This window comes from Martes martes (genome assembly GCF_963455335.1).
Source record: "Martes martes genome assembly, chromosome: 16".
Lineage (NCBI taxonomy): Eukaryota > Metazoa > Chordata > Mammalia > Carnivora > Mustelidae > Martes > Martes martes.
This window is the reverse complement of record NC_137904.1, coordinates 20,865,666-20,881,300: the sequence shown is the minus strand read 5'-3', so window position 1 is coordinate 20,881,300 and position 15,635 is coordinate 20,865,666. Positions and strand designations below refer to the sequence as shown.

The 15,635-nt window shown below is 54.3% G+C and overlaps 1 protein-coding gene across 3 annotated transcripts in view; it reads left to right on the top strand.

Annotated features, from left to right (window-relative positions):
* The window catches only part of RPH3AL (rabphilin 3A like (without C2 domains)), a 136,206-nt gene that overhangs the window by 69,316 nt on the left and 51,255 nt on the right, over positions 1 to 15,635 (top strand). For all 3 annotated transcript variants that reach the window (XM_080826096.1, XM_080826098.1, XM_080826097.1), the window contains one exon: positions 13,347 to 13,433. In XM_080826096.1, coding sequence (XP_080682222.1) covers positions 13,347 to 13,433 — 87 coding nt within the window. The remainder of the gene's footprint in view (positions 1 to 13,346; positions 13,434 to 15,635) is intronic.

Sequence of the window (15,635 nt, the reverse complement as noted above, 5' to 3'; positions counted from 1 at the left end):
TCCAGTTGGGGCCACGGGTCAGGTTCTTTCCCAGAAGGGAGTGCGAGGATGGACATATCTACTGGGGTGCGGCTGGGACTGCGGTGCCTACGTCTGTAGGTGCGAGCCATCTGCATCTGTGTCTCCAGTACCGGCCAGCTCTGCCCACACCTGCAGCAAGTGGACCTGCAGTCAGGAGAGCCCGCCATAGACACATCTCTGTTCGATCCCCCCAGGGGACCCTGGGGCAGCATCCCAGGGCCTTAGTCTCCCCCTCCCCTGCCCCCGCCCCAGCAGAGGGAAACCGTGAGGTGAGAGTGTCTCTCGGGCCCTTCTAGCACTTTCCTCCTGTGAAGCTCAGGCTGCGTCAGCCTTTGCAGCCTTCCTGCCCCAGACCTGCTCCCAGGGACCAGCACCGGCCTCACATCACGGAGCAGCAGCTGAGAGCTAAACCTCGTTTCTCAAGCCTCCGGAACGCAGCTGGGTTTCTTGTTTTAAAGCTGTGATCAGTTTGTTTCCCAGTGTGCTTTGGCTCTGGCTGTGGTTGCGTCCCTGTCCTCTCAGCAGGAGGAAGCCAGTGTGGGGGTTGACATGTGCTTCTGAGAACTCCTTTGCCTCTGATGTTTCTCTGATGCCACACGGCCCTCACAGCCCCCTTCGGAGGTAGGTAGGCAAAGGGTAGTGATTATACCCATTTTCCAGATGGAGAAATACGCTAAGCGAGAGCTACTCTCACTGCTCATTTCAACCCTTTGCCCATATATCCTGTGGGAAGTAGAGAAAGCTAAAGACGTGTAGGAGACCCTGCAAAGGAAGCTGCTGTCTGGTGCCAGCTTGCCGGTGGGATACCAAGGCTATTGACCAAGTACATTCCTCTTAGAGCCCACCATCATAGGGTACAGTGCCCAACCCTAGCACCTGCCCCCCCCTCCTGAAGCAGACCTATTACAGAGTGAGCCTGGGGACTTACCCTGATTTGTCACACCCCTGATGTATCTGGGTGGCTGGACGTGTGTTGGGGGGGGTCTGCTGGGGGTTCTTGAGTGGTGAACCAGAATCACCGGGAGGCCAGCCCCTCACTGAGCGGGCAAAGGCTTCTGAGGCTTGGGTTAGGGTGTTGGGGACCATGGTTGGGCCTCATCCCTGAGGACACCTGTCCAGCACGCCCTCAAGCCCCTCAGGCCCCATCCAGGCTTAGCAGCTCTTTTCCTGGGGTCTGGTCAGGGTAGCTTTGAGAGAACACGGACAGCAGGAAGCAGTGTTGGCAAATCTGTTTAGTGGCTGTTACCAGGGACGGTAATTTCGTGCAGCCTCTTGTCCTCTGTTGTGGTAAATAACAGATAATGACATTTCCAGGCAGTGGTGTGGCCCTCACCTCTCCGGCAAGCTGCCACACTTCGGAGGGCCTGCGATTCTTCATCGCTCTCCAATGGCCTCTGTTTTTCCCTTCACAACATTTCCCTCCCGGCTGTTTGCTGTTCACTGACCTTAACTCAAGGTGGATTTAGCTGGTTCTCTGTTCCCCCACTGTGAGGAGCATAGGGCGCCTCTCCTGCTGAGGGGAGAGTGGGGAAATGCACTCTCCTCCTAGAGCTCCCATTAGCCCGGGCTTCCAAACCAAGAAAGAACCAGGCCCTTCTCAGAGACAACTTGGGGACTCTCTAAGGTCCCTTCCAAACCCTTTCCTCACCTTTGTCATCCCACCTTCTGTGGGAGGCGTGTCTTGACAGATGGAGAAGCTGAGGCCGGGAGGCCCTCCTGAGACCCCTCCTGTCTGGGAACCACACTTGCCTTGCTGAGCTTCCAGGTGTAGCCAGGAGTGTGGCTTGGGCCCTCCGGGGAGAAGGGCCTGAGCACCTGGAGCCCCTGCAGAGCCTCCCCACCCAGCTCCCGACTGCCTGCAGTGGAGACTCACTCCCTTTCCAGCTCATTCTCTGCTCAGGTGTGATTGATGTGCTGCTCCCTATGGCCTACAGCATCAAGTCTCACCGTGCCCACATGGTACCCATGGCCTCCTGTCCATTCCCTGGGCACACGCTGGGGACGTCAGCAGCATAAATGAAACACCTGGGCTGGGGGGCCTGAGGCCTGAGGCTGGGGCCTGACTCCACCCTGCCTAGACCGGTCACCGCTCTCCTTGGTGCTCTGTTCTGGCTCATCAGCAGGGCCCCTCCTTGATCATTAGTGCTGCTGCTCCTGGAATGTTCTGAAGCCCTAGGGTGTTTGTCTAGTCTGCTGTGTTTTTCAGGTTTAGGGGAAAAAAAAAAAAACAGTTCCAACAGAGTATTTTTTAGCTCCAAGAATGTTTACTGTGTCCCAGGCACTGGAGGGAGAGGGTATTTTCACATAAACTGACCTTTTGAGAGTAATGATAATCCTGTGAACTCAGAGAAGGCAGTGCTGACCCCAGAGACAGGTGGGAGTCCCCAGGGGCTGGAATGTCCCATGCCGAGGTGGTGGGCGCAGGGCTGGGGGATTGGTGGGGTCTCCTGACTTGAACCAGGCGGACCCTGGTCTCCTGACTTGGCTTCTCGCAGACCCTGACCAGCCACCCCCAGTTTCCCCAACCCTCCCGTTTCCCAGCCTTGTTCTTTGGCCAAGCAGCTTGAGGTCGTTGGAGGGTTGGCAGTCTCGTCCAGCTTTGGGCCCCACGGTTGTGCTCCAAGTCCCCTTCCGCCTCCTCCAAGTACTGGCCCCTGTGACAGCCCCTTGCCCTTCTGTGCTTTCCCTCTCCACCAGCTCCATCCCTAAGAATCCAAGTGTTCAAGTCCCCTTCAGACTAAGCAAACATTTATTGAACACCTTGGGCACCATCCAGGTTCTAGAGCTCCCTCAGGGAACGAGGCGGTCAAAGCTTTGGACTTCCCAGAGCACCTTCCAGGGGTGGTGAAATCAACATGGAAAGTTCCACGATCTGCAGCCAAGTTCCCCAGCTTCAGCGCTCCCTCTTTGTCTGTTGCTTGGCCTTCCTCCCCAGCCCTGGTCCCATGTACCAGCTACCACGGGCAGCTATTCCAAGGGAGTCCACTTGCGCTGCAGGCAATAGCATGTCCAAAGCCTGACCTTCTCCCCACCCTGTTAACTTCACCACCATACAACCTGTTGTCCACGCTAGCCCAGAATGACCTGGCATCCTTCCTTTGCCTCATCTCCCTTACCCAACCGGGAGCTGGAATTCCATAGGCATTTGGGAATGTTCTGGAAAAAGAACCTTTGCTGAGAATGTGGAGGACAGATCGACCAGGAAAGTGACTGAATCACTCAGCAAAAGCATTTTTTCTGAAACCCAGATCTGATCTGTCCCTCCCGTCCTCAAAACATGTGGCATCCCCGCCTTGCACACGCTGTGCTTATCGCTCAGCCCCTCCCTCCTTCCTGGCTGACTTCTTGCCAGGGACCTGCTAAAGTTGGGCATTTGAATGCAAACGATGTCCTTTTTCTCCAAGGAGTCATCCATAATCTTAGAGGGGGCACAGTCCCAGGAGAGTCCATTTCAGTATGATGCAATCAGCACTCTAGAAATGTCTACTCATTGTGGAAGTGGAAGTGAGGGAGTAACTAGTACTTCACTGGGGGGCGGGGGTAAATCAAGGAGGGAGCCTTGGAGGAGGAGACATTCGCTTTGTGCCTGAAGGACGTTTGCTAGGCATGAAGCAAGCCTGGGAAAAAGCTTGGAAGCATGGAAGTACCTAGAGTGTTGGGAGCAGACAGTGGGGTGTGGATGGGGGGCTGGGCTGGGAAGGGCCAAGGATCAGGATCCTCAGGTGTGTGTGTGTATGTTTTCTTCTCTCTGCTCCTCCCCTGGGAGCCTTGCTGGGCTTGCAGCCTGCTCCAGAACCTGGGGTTAGCGGCCTCCAGAGGTGTTTACTGAATGTTCTGGGCCTGCATGAGCTCTGGCCTGCAGCTAAGGTTGCTGCCCACCAACTTCTAGGGAGAGGGATGGTGGAGGCTTAACAGGAGCCTCTTGCCTTGTCTTCCTGTACAGATTTCAAGTCTTCCAAACATGGGGCTGTAAGGTCAGTGTCTTTGGGGTCACAGGCCCTGGAGCCGCAGAGTTCGTGCGCTAGGGTCTGTTGGGCAGACCTGGCCAAGGGCTCCTTGCGTGGCCAGCACTGAGACCACGGTGAGTGTCCCCCATCCAAGGTGTGGCTTTGTGGTGGCCCCCAGGGAGCAAGGCTTACTTGGAGCTGAGTGCTGAGAGGGTGCTGAGAGGGGCAGGGCATTTTCAAGATGCTGGATTGTGAGGACCAAAAAGAAAAAAAGATCCAGTCTTTTCTTCAGCTGTGGTTCCGAGAACCAAGGTTCCTTTAACAGAACCCAAGCCAAATTTCTACCAGGTGGCAGGTGGCTCTCCCAGTGAGAAATTGTCCGTGAGAGGCCTAGGCTTCTGAAAAGCAGAGGTTGATGCCGTAGCCCTGGCTGGGCTGAGGGAGGCCAGAGCTGGCTCTGGAACTTTTGGTTCCTTGTGTTCACGTTCCTGGTACAGCCAATGTCTGTCTATCCGTTTCCTGGGCCCTAGAAGCATTCCTCTTAACAAGTGGGGGGTTGTAGAGGGCCATGGGCAAGAGGCAAGATCAGGACCGGGATCCCAGTCCAGCTTTCCACTTCCCTTGTGTGACCCCAGACAAGTTACTGAAGCTGTCTGCCCCGTTCCTGTCATTGTTAAATGAATAATCCGTGTGAAACTCCCATGCTGTGCCCAGCACACGATATGCATTATATAAGCTCTTGATTTTATTATTATGGACCTGGGTCCCCCCCCCCACCGCCGACTCTGCCACTTCCTTGTAACACGAACTTGGTTAAGCCACCCCACTTCTCTGGGCTTCCAATCCCTCATCCACGACATTCAGATCATAAAACCACCCTCGCAGGGCTGTTGCAAATGTAAACGAGATTGAATATGATGATGATAATGTGTGTTGAACGCTGAGCATGGTGCGGGGCTCAATAAATGGTGGCTATTATCATTATTATGAGTTGTAATTCTAAGTAACCACGCAGCAGGGAGCAAGATGGATGGAAGCTGGCTCCCTCCACCACCTGGGCCTTTGCCTGCCCTCCCTTCTGACAGAGTAGAGCTGGAGAGCGGCAGGCCACTGTGTGACATGGTGGGGGACACCATGGAGACCACTGGTCCCAGCCTCGTCCCCCAGGGACTCCGGTGGAGCCCACTGGACCTGCGGCTAGGAGTCTGGGGGACAAGATGGCCTCAGCCATTGCTCAGGCGCCGTCCATTCCAGGAATCCAGGCTGGCAAGCCAGGTGCAGAAGCAAGGAGTTCTTCCCCTGGGCTGGAAGGAGCTAATCCAGGCTCAAGGATTCTAGTCCAGGACTTGTCAGAGCCAAGCAGGGGAGCAGCAGGCTGCATTCAGAGCTTCTGGAAAGCTTGAAGTTGGAACTCCATTGACCGTTATATTTCTTCTCCCTTGGCCAGTTGGCTCAGTGACAAGCAAGCCCTGAGGTGCACACCAGGCCCAGGAGATTTTAGGAGGGTTGTGTCCAAGGATTTGATAGAACCGTTCTCAGAGGAGTGGCAAGTTCTTACGCATGTTGATTCCCGTTTTTCTGGAAAAGAGGCAAAAACCAGACAGTCTCTGGTCCGAGAGGTGATGCTGAGAAGTAGGACCAGGAAGAGTTAGCGGGGTTGTGGGGGGAGGGGGAGCAGTATCCACCCCACCCCACCCCCCCCCCCGCCCCAGTCAGCCTGGAAGCTTCATCTTGCCCAAAGTAGCCTATGACCCTGTCAGACGCACACGGTGGGGCACGAGCACAGAGACGATCCAAAGTCACATCCAGTTACGATTTCTTATCATCTGCTTGTGAATGTTAAAAAACCCAGACTTTTTTCAACTTCCCTCTCCACTCGGGACTTGGTGCTCACTGGCTGGAGTGAGGTGTTTTAGAAGTTAGTCCTGAAATCTGTGGTGCTTCTTTTCAATTGGGAGAGGCGTCTGGGGGCTGGGCGGGGTGTGGGGGGGCTGATGGGCAGATGTCAGCGGCTCATCTGGTGGGGGTGGGCCTGCTGCAATCTGAAGTCTGGGTGAAGAGGGGGAACTTGGCCCTGCCACGCACCTGCCACCTGCACCCGGGATGGAGAGAACTGGTGTGTCCCCGGGCCAGCATTACGGTGGGAAGCACAGAGAGTTGACTTCCTTCTGAAATTCTCCTGTTGCCTCCTGGCTAGTGTCTCAGATGGAGCAGCAGATGGCTGGCGTTCTTGAGGCTGCACGTCTTTGGGCCCCAGTGACTCGGTACTTGCAGATAATCAGGGCTGAGGTCAGCGTGCCCGTAGCCCCACTGGCCCCATTCCTGGTGAATGGGAAGGAGGCAGTGCCCAGCTGTCTCCTTTCCCACTTGAGGCATGACCTTGTCTGCAGTTCCGGAGGGGTGCCGGCTCTGCCGTCACTTGGAGGTGCGGGGGGTGGTTGAAGGCTTGGATAGGTATCTGTCTGGGCAGCTGCTTGGGGCTCAAATACCATGGGGTTCCCAGCCCAGCTCCCCATGGCCAAGTTCCTTAATCTCAAGCCTCAGATCCCTCATGTGTAAAACCGGGACAGTAATACCCACCTCCTAAGTTATTATGAAAATGGATAAAGTTCTACATAAAACACCTAATTTGGTGCCTGCTGTCGCATAAGTGCTCCATAGACTATATAAATATTTATAATATGTACATGGGTATCTCAGCTATGTGAAGTCACCTGGCAGCAGGACCTAGGTTCTTGATACAGAAACTGGGAGACAAGTCCATCCCCAGCGCCTGCACTCCTGGCCCACGGGGGCTGGTGAAGTTCCTCCAAACCTGGCTCATGTCTCCAGGGTTGAGCAGGGCTGAGCCTCTGATCTGGGGGTCAGGGACTCAGTGACATCATCTGGGAGAGGCTGAGGGACAAGGCTGACGATCTACATTCGAGCCACAGTCATCCAAAAAGTCCTTTCTCCTGACTGTGCATGTGCTTTCGGCTTCTTGAATCCATCCTGACCCACAAAAATCCAGATCTGGCCAAAAAATGAACTTGGGGCGAGTGATATCCCAGAGCATTTAGCATAGGCTTCCTTTAAATAGGAATTCTGCTTATCCATTGCAAATAGATTTTGACCTAGCACGATGGGATTTATGTTTGGGGTGCTATCCTTCCATATATTTTTCTGTGCATATACTGACTTCTAAATAGAAGGCACTTATGCATATTTATACGGCAGAGCATCACACTCTGCATACTGTTTATAACGTGCTCTTTAAATTTAATTTATTGTGAGTGTTGCTCCATTTCAGTACAAATACAGCTTTGCTGGGATTGTTTCCACTTTTTTCGGTTTCCGTCGTCAGCATTTTTACTGCTGCATAGCTTTCCCTGAAATGCAATCGAATGGTTCCTTGTGCAGGATTCGATCTCTGGCCCTGGGAGCACATCCTGTGGCGGGAGGGGCACACTTGCTCCTCCCACTGCTTCCCGCAGGTGCTGCCCACATTCAGGTGGGGCCCTGTGTCCCCTCATTCCCCGGGGGCAGGGCAGCTGCTCCATGAGCATCGCAGCGGTGTGGGTCCTCACAAGGGTATCTCACCTACAAATCACCCTGAGTCACCCTCGGATGATCGGAACTCCCCAGGAAGTCCTTTTCTAGATGAGTGCTGCCAGTTCATAAGCTCCTCCGTTTGGTGGAACACCGAGTCACTGAGGACAAGGGGTCATGCCTTGTTCGTCCCCTTCCTTCCCAGAACAGAGCCTTGCGTCAGGTATCAGATGTTTGCTGAAGCACCAGATATTTTCAAATGAACCATCTTCAATATTCATGTCTACTGCCCAGCATACACGTCCCGGCCTCCTTGCATGAACCATTCGAGCGCATTTCCATCTCTCTCTGCTTGACTGAGCCTCACGCACGAGGCTTTCTGAGTGACGATGGATGGTGCCATGAAGCCCTCAGGAGGTGTCGAGGGCCTTATGGTTGTGTCCCGCTTGCTAAATGTTCTCCGACCTCTGGTCCTGTGAGGCGTTGGGGTCTGCGTGCCCAATGGTGGCATTCCTGCCCACCGTGGGCCCTGCGCTCCCCCCCTTCTCCTAACCAACAGCAGCTTGGGAAGCCCCACAGACCTTGGGTTCTCCCTGAAATGGGTTGGGGGGCTCACAGTGAGGAGGTAAAGGCCTGGCCTGGGAATAAAATGCTTGAGATCCGGAGCAAGTGGCCTCCCAGACCTTTTGTACTTCTGCTCCTTGGCCGTGGTGTGGGAAGGTGAAGGTGTTGGATTGCAGTGCGGGGGTGTGAGGAGTAGAGGGGTGACCCAAGTGGCCTGGATGATGAAAATGTCCAAGAGGGCACCTGATGGGACCGTGGAATGAGTCTGCACACACAGGTGGCCTGCAGGATGTACCCCTGGGCACGCAGGAGCGGTCACGTGGAGGGCAGGGAACACATCCCTCCTTTCCCCCATGCCCCCACATCCTTTACAAAGGACCCTCAGTGTCATTTCCTCTGGGACTGGGCCAGCGTGGCTGGATTCCTGCCCCATGCCCTGAGAGAGAGGCCCACCTGGCCAGCCGTCCTGCCACTGCAGACAGTCTGCTGCCTGTCCGGGCTCTCCTGCTGCCCTGCTGGTGAGCACCACGTGGTGTGGGTGGGAGTGCACCCTGGCCTGTGCTGCAGACTGTTTCCTGTCTCTGGGTGTCTCGGCTCCCCAGCAGTTCAGCACGTTCTACGAAGGGCTATGTCTTGCCTTCTCAATGATAATACTAAAAGTATCTCTTGTTTATTTGTTCATGCATTCCACAAGTATTCATTGTGCTGGTCACTGGAAACAGGAAAGTGAACAGAAATAGACATGGCCTCTGACAGCCTAGTAGAGGCAATGATAGTCACCACACCTGAGGGTAAAAATCTTGACCTGACAATGGAGGAGAACAGGAAAGAGACTGTTACAGAAGCTCCACTGAAGTACGAAGTCAGGGAAGGCTTCGTTGAAGAAGTGGTGCTTTTTGTTGAGGTGTGAAGGATGCATAGGTTAACAATGAGAGAGTGTGGCCAAGTGTATCCCAGACAGAGGGAGCAGCATATGCAAAGGTCCCGTGGTGGAGGAAGCAAGTGAAGACCAGGGCCTGAAGGCAAGCCCACATGGCTAGGTCTCAGAGCGTGGAGAGCAAGGTGGTAAAGCCGGGGAGAAGGGTGTGAACTGAGGCAGACGAGGCGGGTCCAGCCCGGGCAGGCATGGCACACCATGTAAGAGCAGGTGGCCTCCATCCAGAGAACAACAGGAAGTCTCTGGAGGTTTTTAAGCTGGCAGGGACAGGAGAAATGACATGATTAGATTTGCATCTTGAAAAGATCACTCCTGCTGCTATGCCGGAAGCAACTGGAGGCTGGCCAAAGTGGGGGTGAGGAGATGTGCTGGGAGGCCACGGTGTAGGCAGGGGCACTGGAGATGACTGCAGTGTGGACCGGGGCGGGGGGGTGCCCACGATGAAGGGGAAGTGACTGTGCCAAGGGAGATGTAGAGTTCTCAGCGATGGATTATTTGGTGGGAATGAGGGAGGGTGAGGACCAAGGACATTTCCAGGTTTGGGCCTGTGTGACTGATGGGTGCTGGCACCCTTCGCTGAGACAGGTGTGCGGGGAAGAACCGTGGTTGTTGCTGCTTTTTACCACATAGTACGCTAAGCACTTTCATGAATCATCTCTTCGATCCTCCCAACAGTGGGAGTCTGCCAGTTACCACCGTTTTACGGGCAAAGAAGTGTGGCTCAGAGAAGTAAGTCCAAGTTTGCATCTATATGGCAGATTGTACTTTCCTGCCCCAAAGCCTGTGTCCTGCAGCCTGAGCCACCCCCTCTGAGTTGCAATACATATTTGCAAAAGGGGCGTGGAGGGAAAGAAGAGAGAGCACGTGCAGGCCTGGAGCTTTGTTGATTCTACTCCGAGGCTGACCCAGGAGCTAGACTTGTACTGTTTAACGCCCACACGGTTGCAGCTGCAGGAAGTGACCGAGAGCCACGGCCCACAAGCCGGAGCTCGCTCCCCCTGGGCAATTCCGCTCTGTGGAAACCCATCTCAGGCAGGAAGTAAGGGACCACCCCAGGCCCCTCCCCCCGACACTGCCCCTGACATAATGGTGCAGTGTTTCCTTTGTACTGAGTCGATATCATGGCTGCCTTGTCCTCTCTGCCCTGGGCTTTTTAAAATGCCACCTGCCTAATTTTCTTTATTGGAACCTTGGAGCAAAGACCAAACCCATAAGGAGAAAAGGCTCATTATTCTCTTATTGATCCAAGATTTAATAGAGCAGCCATTGTGTATTATTTGAACTGGAGCATGTTATCTTTTTGCTGGCCCGAATTCCCCAGCCAGAGATGCTGCAGACCCATGAAGATGGCAGAGGTGGTGAGAACTGGGGTTCTCCGCCAGTGATGGCTGTTAGCTTGAAAGCAGGCTTGTGCATGGGCTGGGGCAGGTGTGTCCTGTTGTGCTACTCCAATCCAATCCCCCACAGCACCCCACAGGACAAGAGACAGAGGGCACACTGGGGACATGCAACCCATCCTTCTTCCTGGGAATTGACCAACAGCCTTTGACGCAGCTTTTGGAGGGCGGCTGGTCCACGCCACTCTTGTCCCCAGGCTGGGCGGTCTGCATCCCACGGTCTGCGGGGAGAAGACAACACGGCCGTTCTGCGCTCTCTCCCAGTTTCTTGCAGTGCCCCCAGCAGCGCAGATGTTCATTCCACCAGATATTTATCGAGGGAATGTGTGTGCCCACCCTCCCAGCCTCACTTCCAAGTGTTCGCTCCTAGAACCCGTGTCCTGCAGCTCGGGAGCAATGTGGCTGCTCCCCCATCCCCAGCAGAGCCTTGACCCAGGGTCATCCTGCGTTGGCTTCTCTGCCTAGTCAAGAGGCATCAGCCACACTCCTGGGGACATGAATCAGCTCCCTGGAGAGCCATGGGCACCTGCTGGCCACCTGAGCTGGGGAGGGAGTTATCCAGCTTTCCTGGGGTCTGGAAGAAGGGAGCCTACTAAATCCTGACTGTCCCCCACTTGCTGGGGGGCCTCGGGCAGTCATAAACACTTCTTTTTTTTTTTTTTTAAAGATTTTTATTTATTTATTTGACAGACAGAGATTGCAAGTAGGCAGAGAGGCAGGCAGAAAGAGAGGAGGAAGCAGGCTCCCCGCTGAGCAGAGAGCCCGATGTGGGGCTCGATCCCAGGACCCTGAGATCATGACCTGAGCTGAAGGCAGAGGCTTTAACCCACTGAGCCACCCAGGCGCCCCAGTCATAAACACTTCTGAACCTCAGTTTTCTCATCCTCATAATGGAGAGCATGATACTCCCCTCGTTCATACTTTGTCACCAGGGTCCTAGTGCGTGGCCCCTGCCATTGTCCAGTCAATGATAGTAACTGGCCCTCTCTCCTCTCGTTATTCCTCACACATTCATCTCACTGGGAGGGGCAGAGTGAGCTTAGGGGGCTAGCTGTCATCCTACCTGCTAAGCAGTAGGAAAATCTCGCCACGCTGGGAGGGCTTCACTTACTCTCACACATGTGCCATTCATACGGGATGGTGGGAAACAGCAAGGAAAACAGCCAACTGGCTTCAGGGTTTCCTTCCTCTCTCTTTACCCCCAGCAAGAAAGGCCCGTGTTGTGCTTTTCCGAGGCCCATCTTGTGGGCTTATGGGGGCCCCTGTCCTTGGGGTAGAATGGTTACTGGGAAGGGTAGGGGGAGTCCCCAGACCAGGTCAGGAGAGGCAGCTCGAGCCTTCTGGGAGACAGGCCGCTGCCCCCAGTGATGCTCAGCCCCAGCCTGTCACACAGCCCAAACCCAGGCCTGGTATGAAAGTGGCCAGGCCTCCGTCCCCCTCCGAGGGACCACAGTTGCTCAGAGGGAGAACAACAGAGTAGTGAGCACCCCAGACAGCACTCGCTGACCCCTTCCCAGATGGACTGCACCTCCAGAGACCCCCAGCTCAGGGCCTTCACAGGAGCTGCCCAGGGGCCCCGGCTGTGACTGGGATGGACTTTCTTCCGGCCCAGACAGACGAAAGCTTGAAGCAGTTTGCATTTTATTTGGAGAAATAGATGTGGCATTTCTCATACCTGAGTCTTGAATGGTAGCAAATATCTAACCCCCCCCCCCCCGCCCCATGTATCCAAGCTTTCCTTCTGGTGAGAGCTGGCTCCCACCTCCCGCGGTGCTGGGCTCATCCGCCTGATCAGGCAGTGACGACATGCTCTGGGAAGCCAAGTCGGTGACATTTCCCTCTCTGAGGAGAGTGTGCTCCTTGCTCAGTTGGCAGCCTGCAGTAAAGGCCAAGCTACAGATCTCACCTTCCCCGGGTGGCGGGAGGCAGGAGAGAGCCCCCAGCCTGGCAGGGACAGGGGGGCTTCCATGGGGGTAGGAAGATGGATTAGCAGGTGGGGCAGCTCTCTGAGGAGGACACACGGCCGCTGAGTCATACTGTGCCTGGGTTAGCTGGAAACAGGTCCCAGCCCCACAAAGTCCCTCTCTCCCTCCCTGCGAATTTCATCTGGCCTTGCCCACGCCCGCTTGCTGCTTGCTGCTTTGTGTTTCAGAGAAGCAAGATGTGGATGCAGAAGTCATGAACTTCAGCAACACTGTAAAAGGAAAAACACTAAGGAAACTGGGTTCGGGCTACTTAGGCGTCTGGAGAAAATTATATAATGGCTCTAGAGTCAGACCTGAGACTATCACTCACCTGCTGCGTGAACTTGGGCAAATTTTCCAAGTACTCTGACCCCCGGGTTGCTTGCCTGTGAAACGGGCCTCCTACTTACATAACAGGGTTCCTGGAATCATCCCGTGGGCAATGTGGCATAAACCTGCCACCGGTGTTTCTCCCCAGATCATCCTCTCACCTCGTCAGGCACCCATGTGAGGTCTTTGTGCAGTTGTATTCAAATGTGTGCGTTCGTTGTTGAACAATATCATTTGCTGCCCTTGTTACTAGGTAGCGACATAATCTGCTAAGTCAAGGCCACATCGTATTATGTTCTGCCGGCCTGGATATTCCCCTGGTATCAGGGGTTTGGGTTGCTTCCAGCTCTTTGCTGTGGAAAATGATGAAGCCATGAATATCAGCCAGCTTCCTTTTTTATGGGACCCTAACAGAACGCAGTGGGGGCGTGGTGGGGAATTTACGTCATGGCGATCCATGGATGGGTACCCCTGTCGTGCCCCAGAGCTAGCTATGGATTTTAGGTGATCTGTGCCCTTTGAGTTATGTACCCTGCTGGTCTGAGTCTCACACCATCCCCTTGGAAGATGCCAGTGGGTTCCTTGGTCAGTTTCTCAGCCCCTCAGCCGAGGAGGAAATAGCTGAAGTGCTTACATTCCTGTGTCCTCTCTCTTATAGAAAGTCTGCACCAAATGTGGGATCGATGCCTCCCCTGGCCAGAAGCGGCCTCTTTGGCTGTGTAAGATCTGCAGCGAGCAGAGAGAGGTAGGATGCCCAGGGCAACAGGTGGGGGCGGGCTGGGGTGGGTCCGAGCGCACTTGCAGTTGGGGAAATCCATGGTTGGTCGCTGGGAGGGCCTTCTCTAGAGGCCAGGTGGGACCACTGAAGATGGCAGGGAGAAGGGTGGGGAGGGTTATCCTGTCTGCTTGCCTGTTCCGCGTGCAGAGGGGGCAGGGTGCCCTGGTTCTGTTGTGCCTGGGCCCTGTGGTTTCAGTGGGAGGTCCCTCACACCGAGCGCGGGTGCATATAGCATTTTGGGCGAGGCTCTTATTACAGTAACAGCAATGGCTATCCTAGGCTGTTAACTATGCACCCGGCACTGCACCAAGTTCTTTATATAGATAGATTCCTTCCATCCTGACACCACCCCATGGGCGGATGCTATGATTATCCCCTCTTACTGGTGGAGCAATGGAGACACATGTAACTTACAGGCACACTAGTTGGTGGGAGAACTGGAAATCCAACACAGCCGTGGTCTGCTGTGATGATACCACCCCAGAGTCCCTTCTGGTATGAAGTTTCCATACTTGTAGTTCTGACCCCATTTGAGGAGAAGAAATCAAGGCTCAGTGAGTTCTCTGAGGCAATCACGGATGGGGGGCTCGAACTGTGTCTCCTAACCCCAAACCCAGGGCTCCCTCCACTGTACCAGGGTCGGGGCTGAAACAGAGGATGTCAACACGAAGCTTCTCTCCGTGGAGGGCCACGGGGCGGGGATCTAGTAACAGAATGAGCTGGGCACAATGCAGCATACCCCCGGTTTTCCAGGTGTGGGTTTATTTTTTTACTTACCTTGCTTGGCAACTGATATGGGCTTTCAATCGGAGGATCCATAAAAGGTCTTCAGTTGTGGGAAATTTTCAGCTGTGCTGTCCTTGAATGTTGCTCTCCTGCTAATGCGTGTCTCCTCTCCTGGAGATCCCCTTGGATCCGTTGCTGAACCTCAGTCCATCCTCCAGGGGCTCCGAACTGCTCTTTCTTGTTTCTTCCTTTATCTTTCTGGGTACTTTCTGGGGAGAGTCGTTAGTACTGGGTAGTCTTTAGTTCATTAAACCCTGGGACTGTCTCCCAATTGTTGGTTTTGTCCTTTGTCTTTCTTAGCGTCAGCTTTCCTCAGGTGTCTTGGAATTTGGGTCTGTATGCTCAGCTTGAGTGGGAGTCAGTCTGTCTCCCTGCCCCACCTCCTCCAGCCAGATCTCCTGCCAAGGGGTCTTGTGTTTCCTCCACCCAGGGCCTGGGTCCCCCTCGCCCCCCCCCACCCCCAAGTGCAAAGCTATGTGTCTTGGGTTAGTGATTGTCCACAGTGACAATGGGGATTATGCCCAGAGTTGATCATCACTGGCTTGGGCAGGGTGGACGTCTGTGCTCTTTTCAGCCTCCTTCCCCAGGTGGGAAATCCCTTCACCAGCTCCCATTTTCAGTGGCTCTGGTTCTGGTGCTCCACCTCCCAGGTGGCACTTATAGTCCCTGTGGCCTGGAAGGCTAAGCTCCCAGCTGCCTCCCTCCACCTGCTTCTGGACTCAGAGCTCAGTAGGCTGTGCCTTCAGCCCCTCAAAATAGTAACTGTTTGGAATCTCCGATCCATTGAGATAGATATAAAGAATATATCTTATTTTTAAACACAGATAAGTTTTCTTGTTTTTAGAATATTCTCATCGGTCCCTGCTGTGTTTTTGGAACAAGGAAGGTCCTCAGAGTATGAACTGTCATTCTGTCTTGCCTGGAGGTCCCTGATTTCTCATCCATTGCAGGGTGAAAGCACCAGAGGTACTGTGGGACTCGAGCAAGGTCATTAAAGTGTACAAAAGGCACATAAATGTCTGTCTTGAACAGGAACTTCGTAATATCAGAGGCCTCCCTGTCACCCAGCCAGAAATCCCCACTTTGAACCTGAGGTCTTTCTGGTCTTCAGGGTTCCCTTTTAAGAGGCAGGGATATCCACTGCCGCAAGAGAGGAAATTCCTTCAAAGAGTATCTTGTGGTAGACACTTAGCAGGATGAAATGACAGTCACCCCCAAGCTGTGGGAGGACAGAGAAGAAGGAGCTGCCAGGGAAAAGGAGGTGGAGGACAAATTCAGCAAATGTAATGATTTAGTGGAGCAGTCCGGAGGCAGCTGCCCCTGGCCAGCACCCCCTCAGGTCACCCTTACGTTACCACCCCCCCAACCATCCTGAGCTGCCTC